The sequence below is a fragment of the Miscanthus floridulus genome, chromosome 18 (assembly GCF_019320115.1).
Source record: "Miscanthus floridulus cultivar M001 chromosome 18, ASM1932011v1, whole genome shotgun sequence".
NCBI lineage: Eukaryota > Viridiplantae > Streptophyta > Magnoliopsida > Poales > Poaceae > Miscanthus > Miscanthus floridulus.
The window spans coordinates 72,259,682-72,281,026 of record NC_089597.1 but is presented as its reverse complement, the minus strand read 5'-3'; the positions used below and the strand labels follow the sequence as shown (position 1 = coordinate 72,281,026).

At 45.4% G+C, this 21,345-nt stretch overlaps 2 protein-coding genes across 2 annotated transcripts; both read left to right on the top strand.

The window, feature by feature from the left end:
* The first annotated feature begins 602 nt into the window (after window positions 1-602).
* On the top strand, window positions 603-1,985 carry LOC136520868 (probable aquaporin TIP2-2). The gene is made up of 3 exons (XM_066514540.1): window positions 603-845; window positions 970-1,217; window positions 1,336-1,985. The coding sequence occupies exons 1-3, from the start codon at window positions 716-718 to the stop codon at window positions 1,702-1,704; spliced, it is 747 nt and encodes a 248-aa protein (XP_066370637.1). The 5' UTR covers window positions 603-715; the 3' UTR covers window positions 1,705-1,985.
* Window positions 1,986-8,268: 6,283 nt separating this feature from the next.
* Window positions 8,269-11,890, top strand: LOC136520867 (cellulose synthase-like protein D5). Its single transcript, XM_066514539.1, has 3 exons — window positions 8,269-8,997; window positions 9,084-9,891; window positions 9,983-11,890. Exons 1-3 carry the CDS (start codon window positions 8,354-8,356, stop codon window positions 11,711-11,713), a joined length of 3,183 nt encoding a protein of 1,060 aa, XP_066370636.1. The 5' UTR covers window positions 8,269-8,353; the 3' UTR covers window positions 11,714-11,890.
* Window positions 11,891-21,345: the final 9,455 nt, after the last annotated feature.

The window sequence follows — 21,345 nt, the reverse complement described above, 5'->3', positions numbered from 1 at the left end:
CTGCCTCGCGCGAGGCGGAGGGTCGGCGGCCCGGCCGAGGCCTGCGACGAGAGGGGGGCGGCCGAGGCCTTCGGCGGGGGATCGCCCGAGGTCAGCGGTGAGGGGGCCTCGGGCGAGTCGGAGAATTGGCCGAGGCCAGCGGTGTTTAGCTGGTTTCGATCTTTTACGAAGTCTAAGCAATCGTTTTTTGGTTCTTGCTTAGGGTACCCCTTCTCGCGGTATCCGACAATTAGTGAAGCTGAGCTATGCGAAACTAGGCGTTACTTTGGCATCCATGTCACGACAAATCAACTTCCAAACATCTGATGCGAAAAGAAAACGAAAACTCCCATATGAGATCTACTATAACTAGCCTGCTCGCTACAGCTGCAGCTGTTTCTAGTATTCTCTGTAGTACATGGTAGTTCTTTTTTGCAGCCATATCCAAAAAAAAAAAAGTTGCTGTGAGCAGGCCAAATACCAACCTGATCCATTATTATAACCTCACAAAGAAGTATTTCTTTTTCCATTTATTTTGGTGGCCCTTTATTTTGCTTCTCGAGACATCGTTGATCTGAGTGAGGCAGGCAGCCTCCCTATAAGAACGGCGGCTCATTCACCCCTTCGTCGATCCGTGTATTCTCACTTTCTCAGCGAGTGGCTACCAACGCAGCTCCGATCCCCCTTGGTCGTTAGTCAGCTCGTACGCGGCGACCCCTCTCCTGCCAGCGCCACAATGTCGGGTAACATTGCCTTCGGCCGGTTCGATGACTCCTTCAGCGCGGCCTCCCTGAAGGCCTACGTGGCCGAGTTCATCTCCACCCTCGTCTTCGTCTTCGCCGGCGTCGGTTCCGCCATCGCATACAGTGAGCCAGTCATCACCATTAAATGTTAATTAGCTTTCGTGGTGGCATATATATATGGATCGACATGCACGCCCCAAGGCGATGCGTTTACTGACGGGATGCATCGATCGATGGATTGTTCCAGCCAAGTTGACGGGTGGCGCGCCGCTTGACCCCGCCGGGCTGATCGCCGTGGCGGTGTGCCACGGGTTCGGACTGTTCGTCGCGGTTGCCATCGGCGCCAACATCTCTGGCGGCCACGTCAACCCCGCCGTTACCTTCGGCCTCGCCCTCGGCGGCCAGATCACCATCCTCACCGGCATCTTCTACTGGATCGCCCAGCTCCTCGGCGCCATCGTCGGTGCCGTCCTCGTTCAGTACTCTACCGGTGTGGTACGTCGAGTTCTGTAGAGATATGATGATGTACAGTTCGCCGGCAGGCAGCAGATCAAGCTCAGAAATCTAACGGCTGTGGCTGGCTGTGGCTGACAACTTTTCTTTAATCCCGCAGGCGACCCCGACCCACGGCCTGTCCGGCATCGGCGCGTTCGAGGGCGTCGTGATGGAGATCATCGTCACCTTCGGCCTCGTCTACACTGTGTACGCCACTGCGGCTGACCCCAAGAAGGGCTCCCTCGGCACCATCGCTCCCATCGCCATCGGCTTCATCGTCGGCGCCAACATCCTCGTAGCCGGGCCCTTCTCCGGCGGGTCCATGAACCCGGCTCGCTCCTTCGGCCCCGCCGTGGCCAGCGGCGACTTCACCAACATCTGGATCTACTGGGTCGGCCCGCTCGTCGGCGGCGGCCTCGCTGGCATCGTGTACCGGTACATCTACATGTGCGGCGACCACGCCCCCGTCGCCAGCAGCGACTTCTAAGTGCCCTGCCTCACGTGAGCAAAGGGTGCCGTCGCCGTCCCCGGTTCCTCTTCCTCAGTCATAGTGTTGGCAGCATGAAGTGACGGTTAGGCTGCGATGAACTCGCAGCATTTGTTTGGTTCTGGTGAAAGCCCCCAAGGCAGTGTGCGCTTGGATGATTGGTCCATGGTTCTCAATTTGTTCCTTCTTTTGTATTGTGGTGAGTGTGAAGTTAGTTGGGTTTAAGAACCAGTGACTTCGTTGAATAATTTGCAATAATTTAATTCAGCTTGTTCCTTCTACGAGGTCTGCTTGATTATTTTTTAACTGCTATTTGCTCGGTTTGTAAGATTACTGTTAGTATTGACTTTTAGTAGTAATAGTAACTTTTAAACTTTCGAGTGAACTGTGGAACCAACAAGCTTCTGCCTCACTCACTTGCCCCTTGGTGGCTGCGCGGCTACGTCTCTTGGGCACCTTACACTGTACATATGGATGTCATGACAAAAATTGATCTATGGGGATGGTTTTTTGATTAATTTGTTTGAGTGTCAAACTTTAAATGCAATTTCTGTCCCAAGTAGTGAATATGTTTCAATTCGATTTCAACCACCATGTCAGATCCCATATGTCTATATTATTTTTCTTTTAGTTGAAAATCAACATTCGAATTCAAATGTATCGCTTCAACATTTTGAATATATGTGTCAAGCATTTTACATATAACTTATTTGATGTTGAGCAAGACTTCACATGTTCTTGAATCAAACTGACAAAAATGTTGAAGCATGCAAAAACAAACTATCTATATACCTAATATTAAAGAGCCAAAATTTCTATGCCTTTTTTCTATGGTCTATTTTAATCTAGCCAACTATTCGTCCCACCGGTAGCCAGGAGAGCTCAGAAATCTGTTGGTGGTGCAGACGACGTCGCGACGCAGCCTTTGGAAGACGAGCTGTTATGGAGGTTGGGAGCAGTCGTGCGAAGGCGCTTCTCAAAAGCCTTATTCGTCCTCTCCCGGTGCAGGATCGCACAAGGACGAGAGTTCTGGAGACCTACTCTCCAGATCAAAGGGGCATGCAGGTGCTTAGGTTGGAGAGACTATGGCGGCAGCGCAGCAGCGAGAAGAGGCAAAAAAAAACCCTAGATGCATTTTGGCATTGGCCGATATGCTATATATATAGGACTGTCCGATCCGATCTCGTGTCATGCCCACGATCTAAACCGTTTAAGACTCTTATCTACAAACTTTAAGGCCATGTAACCAAATCAGCAAAACTAAACCTACAAAAAGAAGTCGCAGCCCTCGCAAGGCTCGCCGGATTTCGGTGGACCATTATTCATGCAGGTGTCGCACACTCGTGCTTGCGCCCTTAGCCCCGCCCCACCCGGCGAGGCGAGCGAGCGCATGCGTATGGGCTTCCTTTATCCTCCTCACACTAGACTTGAGAAAGTGGAGAGGACTTTCATATTTAAGCATGGCTACCTCCACTTCCACAAGCAAGGTGGGACTAAATGATTCTCACTCCCACTCTTTGCACATATGAATGGGCCTTTGAGATTTCTCTAGGAATTTCAGAAACAACAATTAAGTCATGGAATATTACTGAATTAGATGTTCTTCTGCCTGTAACAACCCTGAAAATCACATAGCCAAAACTCCCAACTTTCAAAACCTTTTTTCTAAAACCTTACATGGTGAATGAGCATCTAGAAAGCAACCCTAGATGCACTAGGTGAATCCAACTAGATGGTTGAGCATGTGCATTAACACCAACTTGTGAGTTGCTTCTTATTGGTTCTTATGCTATGTTAATTAATAGAATGATTAATCACCTTTATAAATGAAGTTGTCTTGTGTGTGTCATGTGTGATTCTGCCAGTGATGATGTAATAATTATGGGTAATCTGCTTTATTGTACCCTTCTAAGACAGGATACTCCCTCTATCCCTAAAAAAGAGTTATTCTCTTTTCAAAAAGTCAACAACTTTTAACTTTGACCAAATATATTTAACAAAATATTAATATTTATGGTACATAATTAGTACCATTAGGTAGATCGTTGAATATACTTTCGTAATAAACTTACTTGAAGATATAAATTTTGCACGCATTTTCTACGAAGCTAGTCAAAGTTGAGAAAGTTTGACCAGCACGATTCTCATAACGACTCTTTTTTAGGGACGGATTGAGTATTCACTATGTATGAACAATGATATCAGATGGATTTCGATAATGTGATGGCATGATCTTCCGAGACTATCACATTATGGTTTCTTCTTTGGATTTCCCTTCGAGGAAATCGTGGACCATTTCACTGCACTTCATTTCCTATAATTGAGAGAGGTTTAACAGAGAAACAACTCTAACACTGAATATGAGTTGTGAAATTAAGCAAGGCTGCAAAATGTATTAGCTTGTGCATATTCAGAGTTCAAAGATTATTCAAGGAGTACCTATGTGTAACTACGTCCAACATAGATCCAGAACATCCGTGGGCAACGCCATCCTAGAGAAAGTTGGTAGTTTTGCATGGATATTAGAACCATATACATAAATCGTTTGCATAATATAATGAACACAATTAGTTCACGGATAAGTTTATGACACTGACCTGAAAAAGGTACAGGATAGAAAAAAAGAGGCTTGTTGGAATAGCAAACAACAAATGCAGTGAAATATATCCTGATCTTGAAATACCTCCCGAAATAGCCTGTCCTAGAATGTTGAGTCCAATAGGATTCAACTTTCCACCTACTGACCACATGCTAAAAAGCAGATTGTTTAATAAATTGTGTTGTTAGTCAAAATATGAACTTTAAGTTACCGACTTTCAACTTACGATTCACACGTTAGAAGCCATGTATTAATGAAATTATCCGTAAACGGGCAACCATTCAGCTTACTAATGATGCTAGAGATGTACAGTCAAACTGATTGGTATAGAGAGCGACTTAGGTGTTTGGGATTGCTCCACAAACTCTGCTCACAACGTCATCGTGAGCAGCTTCACAAAAAAATTGGAGTTTGTTGAACACATCTTTAGGTGCTCTCACAACTCTACCCTTTTTCCTCGAACAGAGTGTGCGGAGCCGAAAACCGTTTAGCTAAAACTGTGGAGCGATGCTGAAAACGTGGAGCAAAGCAGTCCCAAACACCCCCTTATAGTTTCCATCCAACCAAGGTCAAATATTGTCTTCATGTCGGCAAAGTTGAATGCAATTGTTCCAACTGGACCTCCAAATGTCTTCTCCATGAATCTTGCGCTTATCATATTCAAATTAGTCATAAGTGCATAGCCGTTCTTAACCTTCAGGATGAGTAACTCAAGCACAAAACGTAGCACCCTCCAGTCTGTCGGAAAACCCTTTTCGACACCATACACTCTCATTCGCTGCTCTTTTTTACTCTTTCCAAATTTTTCAGACATTTTACACTCTTGAGTATCACCTTTGGTCCCATGGCTCGAAGCACTTCCTCCAAATAATCACCACTACCTTCATCCCCCTCACGTCTTCCACCTTCATTGAGACCATCTTCGTCCCCCACACATCATCAATGATCATTGCCACTAGCTTCATCCTCAACAGCCCGACCACCACCACCTTGTTCACAGGCACTCAACACTTATGCATCAAGCTCAGCTATAAATGCGTCAATGTAAGTGTGGTCATCTTCTTTCATATTTTCTCCTCGTGTCTCAACAGCAATGGGTGTTTCACCGTGATGTATCCAAATTGTATAGTCCTTCACAAAATCTCACACAATCAAGTGTGATCTAATGACAATTACATCATTCCATGCGAGATGGTTCTTGCAATTCCTACACGGAAAAAGAATTTTGATTATGTTCTTTGTCGTCATTGAATGCTTCTCTGTGGCTTCAAGAATCTATCGACTTCTTCTCAGAAACCTGGCTTCCACCTTATTGAACCATACATTTATGAGTTCCTGTACTCCATTTTTTTAGTAAAACGATCAACAAAGCAAAAAAAAAACAAAAAGACTAAGCTAGATATAAGAATCATTAACAACCCAGAAGAATATAATTAGTATATAACAATATAATTGTGGAAGGTCATTCTTATTTAAAATTATAGATTATATTGTTCAACTTTTTTAGTCATGTTGTTGTCATAAAATACACATATATGGACTACATATTCTTCATACAAGAGAGAGAATAAACAACCTAATTAACCAACTAATGTACCACTAAACAAGTATTTTTTTACTTTTCTTAATTGAAATGAAACAATTTGAAAGAAAACAATAGCACCAATTAATATTGTACCTGGTATTGCTCGCGTAAACTTAATCATGTTTACTAAAAATATAATATGAATGTTGACAATAAAAATCTAATCCCAAACCCTAAGTCTACATCTAGATCTAGATGCAAACCAATCCCTCCCTAAAAACTAACAAATAGGCTACAAAAATCAAGACATTGCCACTAAATAAGGATATAATCTTGTTTCCTACTGAACTTACCCTAGTACCTTCAAAGATTTGATATAATTCATCCATAAATGTCACAACCACCATGGAAAAGAGAGAAAATCAAAACCCTAATTACACACTAATCTACTACTAAAACTTCAAAAAGAGGCTTGGAATAGCATTTACTTACCTTTAAAGCCTCCTCCACCAAAGAAATCAAAATCAAAACCTTCCCCCTTAGATTTGCAATTTTTGGCAGGTAGCCCAAGACTTCCCTTCCTTCCGCCTTGAGTTATAGGAGGCGGCTCTATATACAACCGCCTCTATAAATATTCAGATGGCAGCTACCTAGCCAGTCTCTACAAATGGATCTTTAGATGCGGCTGGTGTTACCCAGCTACCTCTGAAAATCTCATTATTTTTAGAGACGGCTAGTAACGCCTGAGCCGTATCTAAATATGTATTTGTAGAGGCAGCTGGCTAGGGAGCCACCTCTACAAATACATCTTCAGAGGCGGCTTGCTTTGTCGGGCACTACTGAGGCTCCTCTGCCCAAAAATTCTCCGGTTGCTAAATGTCAATTCTATAATGGATTATATTAGATAAAAAATTGCATGGCTTTTGTCTCTGATACTCCCTCCGTTTCAAATTATAATTCGCTTTGACTTTTTTTGGTACGTCCTATTTTACTATGTATCTACATAAATAATATGTCTAGATACATAGCAAAATAGATTAATTAAAAAAATAAAAGCAACTTATAATTTGAAAATGGAGGGAGTTGTTTGCACACCTCAGGGATCCCTTCTCTGTGGTCATCTTGAGCTTCGTAATAGAAGCTAAAACCAGAGCTAGTGCGTCCTCTAAAGAGAACCTACAAGCTTATTCATGGAAGATAAAGACGATGGGATTTTCTGATTGGAAGATAAATATATTTAATAAACCCGCAACTCAAAGGAAAAAACAGAGAAGCCCAGCAGATGCATCAGAAGACCCAGAGTCCCAGACAAATGCAATAACTCAAAATACCATTTTTGGAAAAGTGTTAAAGTCTTTAAAAAACTTCATTCATTAGATATAACATGACATTGGACGGTTCCGTAGAATGCGTGAGAAATAACGTGTCTGTAAGTGGTACATGTTTTTTTGCCAACCATGGCGAGCTAGTTGTACAATTGTCACTGTTAAAATATATAAGCACGAGGAATTAACTACCAAAAATAATCATTAAAAGTTCAAGTTATCGATTGAACTATGACAATTCACAAATCTTAAGGATATATTTTTCAGCTATGCAAAAGTAGTTTCGGATCTATGTGGTATGTGGCTACGAAACCTGCCCTTTATGTATCTACTTTCAAACAGCTATGAAATAACTCTCTTGTACCGTGCTTTTAGCTTTTGAATTTCTATTTTTTCAAATAGGTGTAAATAGAGAGATGTTTCACAACTATTTGATTGAAGAGAGAGAGAGAGATGGGAGATAGATTTTATAATTGTTTCAACAAAAAAAATTATGACTTTTTCATGATATATAGCATTTTTACATAGCTCACGATAGTTTTTTCACATATAGCTCTTAAGCGAAAGAAACTGACTTGTAAGTCTGATGACGCTTTAATTTACTAACTAGCATCGTATATAGCATCAAAAAATATTCATTAACATTCTTTCCTAACTAGCATCGTGTATGCAATTACATGTTCCTTAGTTCTAAGAATAGCAAATCGAAATTGTCAAAATTTTTGCATTGGCCTGTTATATGGTAGTGCAAATTACAATGGAGGCCTCCACTTTTTGATAGCAGGCTTCCTTTGCGAGTCAAATTTAGGGTATATTTGAGACATTTACACGAACTCTGCTCCACAAACTCTATCGTAAAGCAGCTTCATAAAAACCTATAGTTTCTCGAGCACCCTTTAGAAGCTCTCGTAACTCTATTTTTTTTTCTGGGGTAGAGTTATGTGAAACTTAATCTATTTCGCTAAAAAATGAGGAGCGAAGGTGGAAAAACGTAGTGTGGGCCAAACATCCGGTCCCGGTCTCCGAAAATGTCGCCACTCCGCATGTGTTGTCGCCTCGCAATTTCCTCCAAACCATGCAACCATCTCTCTCCCTTTCTCTCGATCAACGGGGTCGTGAGTGTGGAACGTGCGATCAGCTTGCAGCCATGGAGAGGCGCATGCCAACGCATAGCTAGCCAGGGAACGGGCTCCCACATGCATGTCGTCGTCCTGGTCATCGGCGTCGAAGACACCCGTCAATTCAACGAGGCGGCCGTGGAGCGGGCGCCTCCCGAGTATCTCCAACGACGTAGACGTCGACGACGAGCCGGAGTTCACCTCCACCATGTCCGGTGGCGGCAGCGACTATGCCAACTACACCGTCCTCATGCCGCCCACCCCGGACAACCAGCCGTATAGTGTCGGCGGCGGTGGAGGCGGAGCGCCGTCCTCCGCGTCCGCTGGTGGTAGCAAGCCGGACGATCTCCCGTTGCCGCCCTATGGCCCTTCGGCGTCCTCTAAGCTCGTCAACCGGCGAGGTGGTGCTGGCGCGGACGACGGCGTGGGGGGCGGCAGCGGCAAGATGGACCGGCGGCTGTCCACGGCGCGCGTGCCGGCGCCGTCCAAGTCGCTACTTGTGCGTAGCCAGACCGGGGACTTCGACCACAACCGGTGGCTGTTCGAGACCAAGGGCACGTACGGCATCGGGAACGCGTACTGGCCGCAGGACAGCAACGCGTATGCCGACGACGAGGACGGCGGCGTGGGCAGCGGTCCCGTCAAGATGGAGGACCTCGTTGACAAGCCGTGGAAGCCGCTTAGCCGAAAGGTGCCCATCCCTCCCGGCATTCTTAGCCCCTACAGGTTCGGTCGTATCCTCAGTAAAATCAATGGCGCGTAATGGAAGCAGTTGCTCGTGATTTTCATGGATGGATGGATCCGCGCTGCAGGCTGCTGGTGCTGGTGCGGTTCATCTCGCTGTTCCTGTTCCTGATCTGGCGTGTGACGAACCCCAACCTGGACGCGCTATGGCTGTGGGGGATCTCCATCGTGTGCGAGTTCTGGTTCGCCTTCTCGTGGCTGCTGGACCAGATGCCAAAGCTGAATCCAATAAACCGTGCCGTCGACCTCAGCGCGCTCCGGGAGAAGTTCGAGTCCGCGACGACGTCCAACCCCACCGGCCGGTCCGACCTCCCCGGGCTCGACGTCTTCATCTCCACCGCGGACCCCTACAAGGAGCCGCCCCTAACCACGGCCAACTCGCTGCTCTCCATCCTCGGCACGGAGTACCCCGTGGAGAAGCTCTTCGTCTACATCTCGGACGACGGCGGCGCGCTGCTGACCTTCGAAGCCATGGCGGAGGCCTGCGAGTTCGCCAAGGTTTGGGTGCCCTTCTGCCGCAAGCACTCGATCGAGCCACGCAACCCGGACGCGTACTTCAACCAGAAGGGCGACCCCACCAAGGGCAAGAAGCGGCCGGACTTTGTCAAGGACCGCCGGTGGATTAAGCGCGAGTACGACGAGTTCAAGGTCCGCATCAACGGCCTCGCCGACCTCGTCCGCCGGCGTGCCAACGCAATGAATGCTCGCGAGCGTAAGATCGCCCGCGACAAGGCTGCTGCTGCCTCCTCTGATGCCCCAGTCGCCGACGCCCCCACCGTCAAGGGCACCTGGATGGCGGACGGCACCCACTGGCCCGGCACCTGGCTCGACTCCGCCCCTGACCACGGCAAGGGCGACCACGCAAGCATCGTGCAGGTACAGCCAGCAGAAGTACTGTATTAGGTTCAAACCTCCCTTTTACACACACAGCCTTCGATCGATGTCTTGATTTTGAACTGTCGATCAGGTGATGATCAAGAACCCGCACTACGACGTGGTGCACGGCGACGCCGGGTCGCACCCATACTTGGACTTCACCGGCGTTGACGTGCGCATCCCGATGTTCGTGTACCTCTCGCGGGAGAAGCGTCCGGGGTACGACCACAACAAGAAGGCGGGCGCCATGAACGCCATGGTGCGCGCGTCGGCGATCCTCTCCAATGGGCCCTTCATGCTCAACTTCGACTGCGACCACTACATCTACAACTGCATGGCCATCCGCGAGGCCATGTGCTACATGCTTGACCGTGGCGGTGACCGCATATGCTACATCCAGTTCCCGCAGCGCTTCGAGGGCATCGACCCCTCCGACCGCTACGCCAACCACAACACCGTCTTCTTCGACGGCAACATGCGCGCGCTCGACGGCCTCCAGGGCCCCATGTACGTCGGCACCGGCTGCCTCTTCCGGCGGTACGCCGTCTACGGCTTCAACCCGCCGCGCACCAACGAGTACCGCGGCATCTACGGCCAGGTCAAGGTGCCCATCGACCCGCACGGTCACTCTGGACCCGGCGCCGCCGAGGAGCTCCGCCCGCTGTCGGTGCACCCGGACCACGAGGCGCCGCAGCGGTTCGGCAAGTCCAAGATGTTCAGCGAGACCATCGCCGTGGCCGAGTACCAGGGCCGGCCGCTGCAGGACCACCCCTCGGTCCAGAACGGGCGGCCGCCGGGCGCGCTGCTGATGCCGCGCCCGCCGCTGGACGCGGCCACCGTGGCGGAGTCCGTGGCGGTGATCTCGTGCTGGTACGAGGACGGCACCGAGTGGGGACTGCGTGTGGGGTGGATCTACGGCTCCGTGACGGAGGACGTGGTGACCGGGTACCGCATGCACAACCGCGGGTGGCGCTCCGTGTACTGCATCACCCGGCGCGACGCGTTCCGCGGCACGGCACCCATCAACCTCACCGACCGGCTCCACCAGGTCCTCCGGTGGGCGACGGGGTCCGTGGAGATCTTCTTCTCCAAGAACAACGCGCTGCTGGCCTCCCAGCGGCTCAAGTTCCTGCAGCGCCTATCGTACCTCAACGTCGGCATCTACCCGTTCACCTCCCTCTTCCTCATCATGTACTGCCTCCTGCCGGCGCTGTCCCTCTTCTCCGGCCAGTTCATCGTGGCGACGCTGGACCCGACATTCCTGTGCTACCTCCTGCTCATCACCATCACGCTGATGCTGCTGTGCCTGCTGGAGGTGAAGTGGTCCGGTATCGGCCTTGAGGAGTGGTGGCGCAACGAGCAGTTCTGGGTGATCGGCGGCACGTCGGCGCACCTGGCGGCCGTGCTGCAGGGCTTGCTGAAGGTGATCGCGGGCATCGAGATCTCCTTCACGCTGACGGCCAAGGCGGCGGCGGACGATGACGATGACCCCTTCGCGGAGCTGTACCTCGTGAAGTGGACGTCGCTCTTTATCCCACCGTTGGCAGTGATCGGGATCAATATCATCGCGCTCGTCGTCGGCGTGTCCCGCACTGTGTACGCGGAGATCCCGCAGTACAGCAAGCTGCTGGGCGGCGGGTTCTTCAGCTTCTGGGTGCTGGCGCACTACTACCCGTTCGCCAAGGGGCTCATGGGCCGCCGCGGACGCACGCCGACCCTCGTCTACGTCTGGGCGGGGCTCATCTCCATCACCGTCTCCCTGCTCTGGATCACCATCAGCCCGCCCGACGACAGGATCACCCAGGGCGGAGTCGACGTGTGATCATCCAAGCTTCACAGGAGGGCCAACCAATGAGAGATTACCAAAGAAAGCATCACTGAAATTTTCTGGATCATCTGATTAGCTTTTGTACTGTTGCGTCATTTGTTCCAGGAACCAGGATGCAACTATGTACTACCACTAATTAAGAGTAAAATGCACCCTGGGTACTTAAACTATTGGGGCATTACCATCTAGGTACTCGAACTGAAAAAGCTACCACCTGGGTACTTAAACTATGGGGGCATTACCATCTGGGTACTCGAACTAAAAAATCTCCCACTTGGGTACTTAAACTATTGGGTCATTACCATCTGGGTACGCGAGTGGGCCGTCGCTGCCGCTGCGGAGCGCGGGAAAATGAATTTTGATTCTTTTTCTTTTTCTGAAAATGGATGAATAGTGCTGGAATTTGTTATTTTTGTAAAAAAATAATTATAGCTCCAAACATTCTAAAAATTTTTGTGTAGCCTCTATATGATGTACTCTACCTAGGAAAAATATGAAACTTGGAAAATGAATAGTTTTTGTATGTTTAAAAATTACCTCTTTTAATTAATAAATGAACTTCCATAAATTTTATAATTAAAATAAATAAATGTCAAAAAGAGGCGGCCTAACTGTGTGCGAGCGAGCAGGCGAGCACATGTAGGCCGCCTCTTTTTGGACATTTATTTATTTTAATTATAAAATTTATGGAAGTTTATTTATTAATTAAAAGAGGTAATTTTTAAACATACAAAAACTATTCATTTTCCAAGTTTCATATTTTTCCTAGGTAGAGTACATCATATAGAGGCTACACAAAAATTTTTAGAATGTTTGGAGCTCTAATTGTTTTTTTATAAAAATAACAAATTCCAGCACTATTTATCCATTTTCAGAAAAAGAAAAAGAATCAAAATTCATTTTTCCGCGCTCCGCAGCGGCGGCGACGGCCCACTCGCGTACCCAGATGGTAATGGCCCAATAGTTTAAGTATCCAAGTGGGAGGTTTTATAGTTCGAGTACCCAGATGGTAATGCCCCCATAGTTTAAGTACCCAGGTGGTAGCTTTTTCAGTTCGAGTACCTAGATGGTAATACCCCAATTGTTTAAGTACCCAGGGTGCATTTTACTCACTAATTAATTACTGAACTATATGTCGTACGAACCAAGTAGTGTCTGTGTTAATCAAGGATGTTAGCTAGGCAAAGAGTCCATTCTGTACCTGTACAGGCCCAGTGTACCAATAAACAGATAGTTTGATGGACACTAACTGTACAAGGATTTTCAGCGAATAAATAGTGTTTTTTTCTCATAATAAATTAGTATAAGTCAAATTTTAGTGAAACCAATGGAGCCGGTGAAATTGCCCTTTTCTCCAATGAACTGTACCTGATTGACACATAAACTAAGTCACCTGTACGCTTCAGCTGGCGGAAATGAAAGGCGCATCTGTTGTGTGCCAGACAGGTTACTCGGGGGCGACTCATCTCTGCCGCCGAAGGCACCCCACTCTGGGCCAGCTTCCCGGCCGCTACCGCCGCTCTCCAACTTGCAGCGGTGGCGGCCAGCGTCGGCGCTCAACGATGGCGCACTGTTGTTATATGTTAACGCAAATAGAACGTAAAGGATTCGCAAGTGCACAGAATACCTATTATCGTATTTTACCAGAAGTATTCCAGGTATCGTTATTTATATTTTATAATAGGGAAACAATGGAGTAAAGATTATCAAAGGAGTATCTATCAATCAACATACTATCATAGCTAAAGCAAGGGGTAATGGTAATGATAGAAATTAAGCATAATGACACTAGAGGATATATCACTAGGATATTGTAAACTAGTTAACTCAGCAGAACAATGGGTGAGGTAGATTCCTATGATATTCCTATTACATGGTTAAAGTATATATATACACCCAACTATAGTTAAGACTTACTCGACTCTTGTGCAACGTCGCTAGAGAGTAGAGCATTGCAACAGATAACTCTACTAATGCGACTACGGTCCTATAATTTAAGAACCTGCTCATGTGGGGTGGACTACAGAGGATACACGGGGCTATCACCTCCCGATGCTACCACACGGCTAGGGAACAGGGTGCACTCACAGGCAAAGCATCGTGTAAGCACCATGCTTACAAGAGGCTCGACTACTTAGCCCAACCGGTATACTAGCAGGCTAAGCACTCTATGAACCCACACACAAAAGTAGTGATAACCTTAACTAAGCGAGATATATATTCAAAGTAAGCATAGCCATGTAGATAGGAATATAATAAATTGATAATAAGTCTTCCAAGATGTAGAAGTGAAGATACAAGGCTTTGCCGAGCCTCCAAGACTAGATCCGGAACTTGAGCATGAGCCCAACTCGACCCTCACTCCTGAGCTACGAATCTACTATATTGGAGAGTTCTAGACCTAATCCTCCTGACGTGTGTTGATCTGAATGAAAGATATGAATTAGGATTTCAGGATTGCTCTAGGGAGGGGGTAGGGGCTGCTATATATAGCGGGTAGCATCAATTCTGAGCTCGGATCAAACTGACTTGAAATAATGGCGTAGATTTGATCTTTAAGGCGGTGGAAAACCAACGTAGCGAGGAGGGGCTGACTGGTGGGACCCACAGGCCAGCTGGCCTACAGGTGGGGCTGGTCGGCCCCCTATTGGCCCCACCTATCAACCTCTTGGCTCGATCTTCGGTGGAGAGTCTTCTAGGGTCTTCTAGAGTCTTCTGGAGTTGTTTTCGTCGCGGATAAACACGATTAAATCTGACAATTGGGTCCACCTTGACGGTTTTCTGAATAAATTCTCCTACAAACATAGACTCACCAAAACTTGTCTAATTTATTAGTTTAAACCCCTAGACCTATGTTTGGTGATGGAATTAAGTACATTTGCACGATATGTTTACGGTTTATGATTGATGTTAACGACCGTCAACACGCACCTGGTGTCATGCCCCTCCCTGGAGGTGTCGTTGAAGATTCTACTACTGCTACCTGCTCGATAGAGCTACGTCTCTAGGTGAAAGCCCCCCCCCCCCCCCCCCCCGCTTCGGCCTATGATGGTGGCGTCTATGGATGTCACTTTCCTTGTTGAAGGTAACTAGGCGTCGTTACCTACGGCCATCTATGTCCCCGACGCCACTTTGAGCTCTCCATGTCCTCTCCACCCCCTCCTATCTAGGGGCAAAGCCACGTTAACTTTCCCTGGTGCACATGCACCAGGGTAAAGCAAAAATTTGTAAATACCTGTTTCAAAATTTTCATATATTTCCTTTAGAAATGTATACGCTCCTTTATATTCAATAGAGTGTGCACCAGGGTCCTTTTTTAGCCGGCTTCACCCCTGCCCCTATCCCTTTCCTTTCTTGGTGTGTGCCTCCCTACTCCTTGCTCCCCGCTTGGGTGAGACTGGCCCTAGTTGTCGGTCGTTGCCGATTTTTCGACGTGTTCTCCTCTAGCGTTTCTGCTCCATCGGCGCTCTCCTTGATAGTGCCAGAAAATCTAATACTAGGTGGTGTTTCCACCGCTGCCACCATTGCCCTCCAAGATTTCCTCCCCATGGACGACATTGAATGGTTGTACGTGGGCCTGGAAGTGCTATATGTGTCGCCATCTGTTTCAAGGGAGGTCGCCATGTCCGGTGATCTTGGGCTTACGTGTCTGTCACCACTCTTAGTCCCCATTCCACTGGTTGGTCCTCAGATAGAGGGCGGCAGCGGAGCAGAGTAGCTACGAGGAGTGGTGTAGGGCATAATGGCCACGACAAAACTGGCGAGTATGTTGTTCGGCGGTGGCGCAAATCGATGATCGGTTGGTGTCTTTAGGCTTGCGTCTAGGATTACCCTTGTTGTATTGTTGTTGTTATTGTTTCTGTTAAGTGTTGTTTTAATCCCTCTCTCTCTCCCCATCTTTCATGTACTTCTTTGACCTTCAAGGGTCGACCCCTGTATTAGGTGTTTTGCACTCTTCCACCCACCGGCTTGCTGGGATATGTGGAAATGAAAATCAGGTGGGGATCGGTTTGATCCCCCGTAGTTGACCTAAAAAAACTGAGTCCAAATTACAAGATAACTAAAATTTACTAGCGGTCCTTAAAGTTGTGTGAGGCATAGTTATTAGGACTCGGACCGGAGATCGAACCAGCGAGACCATGGGTTCACTGGTTCCCTAGATGATTCTAAAGGTGTCAACCAGGTCTCTAAAATCATAAAATGTATTTTTAGCTCATTAAATGTGTAATGGTTCGCATTTGGATTCCAACAGACGTTTACCCTACCCGCTACCATATGTGGCATTGATATGAAAAATGAGACCCAAGTGTCAGCGGCAAGACTCCACCTTATAAAATAGTATTTTTTATAGGACCTCAGAAGGAGATGATTTTTATATAAACATTGTATATCTCAATGAGATCAATGACTTTCTAGTTTTGAGTTTTTTCATTTGAAATTATTAAAATGCTAAAAAATAATATAAAGTTTGAGCAACATATTAATCGCATGCCATGCTTGTCACCTTAGAAAAATGATATCTCTATTTGATGGTGCCGGATAAAGAACCATTTATATCAAAATTGTAGCACTCCATGATCTCTACAACTTTCTACTTTTGGGTTTCATTATTTAAGGTAGTTAACATGCTCAAACAAATAATATAATGTTTGAGCAGCATAATAATCGCGCACCAGGGCTTGTCGCTTTAGAAAATTCAAATCTTTCTTGGATGGTGTCTGATAAAGATACTTGAGTTAAATGCACCATGGAGCCTTGAACTTGTAAGGCTGTGTGTCAGTTAGGTCCACAAACTCCTAATCTGTATTTTCAAGCCATTTAGGTAGTTTCATTGTGTCAATTAAGTCCATATCCCTTCCGGACTTAGTAAACTGACGTGGCGATGCCGGCGTGGACTGGAATGGCAGTTGAGACACACGTGATGGATTAAGGGCTGCAGGAATCTTTTAATTACCCCCTCCCCATCTCTCTCGTTTCGTTCGCACTCGCAGGCTTCGAGGAGGCTCCATCCTCGAGTTCACCGGCTAGGAGGCGAGAGGACAGGCCGCGGCGAATTCGTGTTATATGATTGTTGCAGACAAATCACTTATCCAAAGATATGAAACTTTCTTAGAATATACAAAACAACATGGTCTACAACTTTTGTGTGAGCTTTTCTACGACAGAACCACAACAGGCCAATAAAACAATCATAACTCCAGATATACTGATCTAAAAATCATTATCTTTACCAATCTGGAAAGCCTATAAAATTACCTATAAATTTGATGTAGATCATTCCATGTGATTCAAGTCTTAGATGCAAAACATAATGCATCTAATACTGTCCAGAATTCTAACAGCACTGCCGCTAGTGCATAATTGCTCACCGGAATAAAACCAGCCCACTAGGTACCTCCACCGGCGTTGAATATAAATCAACGGCCAGGCTTCCCGGTTGCTTTTGTAGACCATGCTTTGATTGTTTATACATTGTTTAAAGCTATTTTTATATGCAAAAAAAGTTCAAAAAATATATTTAATTACTAGACTTTGGTATCTTTATTTTGGAACAGAGATCACCTTTATAGCCCTTATGATTTAGGAGATATGATCATTGTTTGATGATATATTTCTGCTGTTTTATATGCGAGACTGATTTGTTCACCTTATGATCCTAACAGCGGAGGACGTGGGACATCCGCGGCCACTGGGGGCCGATGCGGCACAGTGGGGCGGGGCAGTCGCGCCATCCGGCAGCCCGATGCGGCAGTGGAGGCGGCGCCAGCGGTGGGGCAGCCTCGTCCTCAGCTCCTCCAACCGGGCGGTGGAGGCGTCGCGGCGGCTGCGCCCGCAGGCATTCCAGCGCGGCGCCGTAGAGGCGCCCACCGGCCCAGTAGGCACGGCACCGTGGAGGCAGCTCCCCCCGCATAGGCCGAATTGGACCGTTGGCTCTCAAAACGGGCTGCAAGGTGTCTACTGCTTTTTGTTTTTTAAGTATGTTAAGAATATGATAAGATTTGTGAAGCTTGTGTCCGAAATTTATTGATTATTATTTATGTGCTCTTACCTTAATATTTGAAATTATTGATTATTTATTTGCACTCTTCAATTACCAAAATGTCAGGTTTTAATTCACAAGTATATTTGTGATATTTATGCTTTTCTTATTTGACAACATGTTTATTTTTTTCTTTTTCTATCTTGCACTACATGCTGCTGCTATATAGAAGGGTATATGTCATTTCAGCTGTCACTCGACACCGTTATTGCATCAAATGGACGATAGTGCTATTTATAGAAGAAAAATTTAAGTTGGTGCTAGTTAAGGAAGTTCAAATTTTCTAGTGCCAAACATGGAAGACTGATTTGTTTCAATACCAAATACACAATTCTTTCAATTTTATTCCAAGCAACTGTTCCCACCATCACACATCGTGAGGTAGCATTGATGTCTAATATACCTAACACAAAGTTAGCGCGAGTCCCCAGGTACTGCTACTTTAAATACTTGGTATTGTCTTTGTTTCAGCTAGCCGTGTTTTTATCTAGGTTGCAACAACTGAGGCAGGGTGCTAAAAATATAGAAGAATATTATCAGAACTGCAAATGGGTATGTTGCATTGTAACATAGAGGAGGATGAGGAGCCTGCTATGGCAAAATTTATAGATGGGCTGAACCGTGAAATTCAGGACGTCCTAGCATATAAGCAATAAACTAATATAACCCATTTATTTCATCTTGCTTGTAAAGCTAAAGAGAAAGTATAGGGACGACATGCTAGTGTTAGGACTAATTTTTATGTAGGAAAGACTACAACAGGACACACACGCACAACATTTACTCCTACCGGACGTTCTCCCTGCCATCTTCTTCACCGAGTCGAGCAGCCCCTCCCAGTGACAAGTCACATGCTCCTTCCACTCATTCAGCAGCAAAGACTGTCCAGAAGCCAGCCTCAAGTACTTCTTCAGTTGCATCAACAGGTAGAACAAGAGACGTGTAATACCACCGGTGCAAGGGCTATGGACATGTGCAGCATGATTGTCCTAGCAAGCGTGTTTTGATTGTTAAAGATGATGGTGAGTATTCAGTCTGATAGTGAGATTTCGATGAAGATACACGTGCTTTGCTTTGCGGCTGACCATGCAGGTAGTGAGGAACAACAAAAGAGGCATATTGGTGCAGATGATGCAGAGCGCTATGAGAGTCTCATTGTGCAATATGTGCTTTAGTGCGCAACTAGGAGAAGGCAGAACAAAATTATCAACATACTTTATTTCAAACAAAGTGTGTTGTTAAAGAGCGCTCTTGCTGCATGATCATTGACGAAGGTAGCTGCAACAACTTGGCTAGTAGTGACATGGTGGAGAAGCTTGCACTTAGCACTAAACCGCACCCACATCCATATTACATCCAATGGCTAAACAACAATGGTAAGGCAAAGGTAACTAGACTGGTCCGAATTAATTTTCTTATTGGATCATATCATGATGTTCTTGAATGTGATGTTGTGCGTATGCAAGCTTGTAATATTCTGCTCGGTAGACCATAGCAATTGATAAGGATTCTATGCATCATGGTAGGTCAAACCAGTATTCTTTTATGCACCATGATAAGAAAATTGTGCTACATCTTGTGTCTCCTGAAGCTATTGTGAAAGATGATGTTGCTAAAGCTAGCAAACTTAAATCTCAGGAGCATGCTAAGAGTGAGAACCATATAGCTGCAAAGAAACTTGTAAAGCAAGGCAACCTGCTCTCAATAATAAAAATGAGATAACTTTGAAAGGATCATGTTTTATGGCCACTCGATTTGATGTTAATGAATTGATTGCTCCACTTCAGATTGCTATGCCTTACTGTGCAAAGATGCTTTGATTTCACTTCATGATATGTAGCATTCTTTGCCCCCTACTATGTCTAACATTTTGCAGGAGTATTCTGCTAGTGTTTCCATGTGAAATTTCACCAGACCACCAATTTGTGGGATTGAGCACCAGATTGACCTCATTCCTGGTGCTTCTTACCCAACCGTGCACCATACCAGAAAAAATCCAGAGGAAACAAAAGAGATTCAACGCCAAGTGTAAGAACTACTCGATAAAGGTTATGTGCATGAGTCTCATAGTCCTTGTGTTGTTCTGATTATTTTAATGCCTAAGAAAGACGGAACATGGTGTATGTGTGTGGATTATAGAGCAATTAATAATATCACCATTCTATATCATCATCCTATTCCACGTTTAGATGATATTCTTGATGAATTGAGTGGTGCTACTTTATTTTCAAAGGTTGATTTACATGGTGGATACCACCAAATTTGTACAAAATTATGAGATGAATGGAAAACTACTTTAAAACTAAGTTCGATTTATATGAGTGGTTAGTTATGCCTTTTAGATTAACTAATGCACCTAGCACTTTCATGAGGTTAATGAACGAGATTTTACGTGCTTTTATTGGCAAATTCGTGGTAATATATTTTTATGATATATTGATTTACAACAAGTCTATGGATGAGCATCTTGATCGTGTGCTGTTTTTAATGCTCTATGTGATGCACATTTGTTTGATAACCTTGAGAAGTGCACCTTTTGCACAGATCAAGTTTCTTTTCTTGGCTATGTTATCACTTCATAAGGGATTGAGGTTGATAAAGCCAAGGTGCAAACTATAAAGGGATGGTCTATACCAGAGACTATCGCACAGGTGCGAAGTTTTTTAGGTCTTGCTAGATTCTATCGCCGCTTTGTGAAGGATTTTAGTACCCTTGCTGCACCACTAAATGTGCTTACAAAGAAGGGAGTGCCTTTTACTTGGGCAAAGGGACAAGATAATGTCTTCAACATGCCAAAAGATAAGTTGACACATGCATCTCTCCTCCAACTTCTTGATTTTAATAAGACATTTGAGCTTGAATGTGATGCTAGTGGAATTGGTTTGGGTGGTGTTTTGTTGCAAGAAGGAAAACATGTTTCATACTTTGTTGAGAAATTGAGTGGGACTATTCTAAATTATTCTACTTATGATTGGGAATTATATGCTCTCGTGAGAACTTTAGAGACATGGCAGCATTATTTGTGGCCTAAAGAATGTCATACATTCTTATCATGAATCTTTAAAGCATATTTGTAGTCAAGGAAAATTGAATCGTAGACATGCTAAATGGGTTGAATTCATTTAATCTTTCCCTTATGTTATCAAACACAAGAAAGGGAAGGAGAATATAATTGTTGATGCTTGTCTAGAAGATATACTTTGTTGAGACAACTTGACTACAAATTTTTTTTGATTGGAAACAATTAAAAATCAATATATTCATGATGGTGATTTTAAAGATGTATTGTTGCATTGTAAAAAGATGGAAAACTTGGAACAAATTCATCATCAATGATGGATTTGTGTTTAGAGCTAACAAGCTATGCATTCTAGCTAGCTCCGTTCATTAGTTGTTGCTATAGGAAGCACATAGAGGTGGCTTGATGGGATATTTTGGACCAAAGAAAATTGAGGACATACTTGCTGGTCATTTCTTTTGGCCAAGGATGAAAAGAGACGTGAAGAGGTTTGTTGCTCGATGCAACCAAAAGGTTAAGTCATGATTAAATCCACATGGTTCGTACATGTCTCTACCTATTCCTAGC

What these genes read in the sequence shown, in the direction of transcription:
- LOC136520867 (XM_066514539.1), top strand. Translation starts at nt 8,354, where the DNA reads ATGTCGTCGTCCTGGTCATCGGCGTCGAAGACACCCGTCAATTCAACG. An exon ending in GGCATTCTTAGCCCCTACAG is followed by an intron (nt 8,998 to 9,083) that starts GTTCGGTCGTAT and finishes TCCGCGCTGCAG; the next exon opens with GCTGCTGGTGCTGGTGCGGT. An exon ending in ACCACGCAAGCATCGTGCAG is followed by an intron (nt 9,892 to 9,982) that starts GTACAGCCAGCA and finishes ACTGTCGATCAG; the next exon opens with GTGATGATCAAGAACCCGCA.
- LOC136520868 (XM_066514540.1), top strand. Translation starts at nt 716, where the DNA reads ATGTCGGGTAACATTGCCTTCGGCCGGTTCGATGACTCCTTCAGCGCG. An exon ending in CGGTTCCGCCATCGCATACA is followed by an intron (nt 846 to 969) that starts GTGAGCCAGTCA and finishes GGATTGTTCCAG; the next exon opens with CCAAGTTGACGGGTGGCGCG. An exon ending in TTCAGTACTCTACCGGTGTG is followed by an intron (nt 1,218 to 1,335) that starts GTACGTCGAGTT and finishes TTAATCCCGCAG; the next exon opens with GCGACCCCGACCCACGGCCT.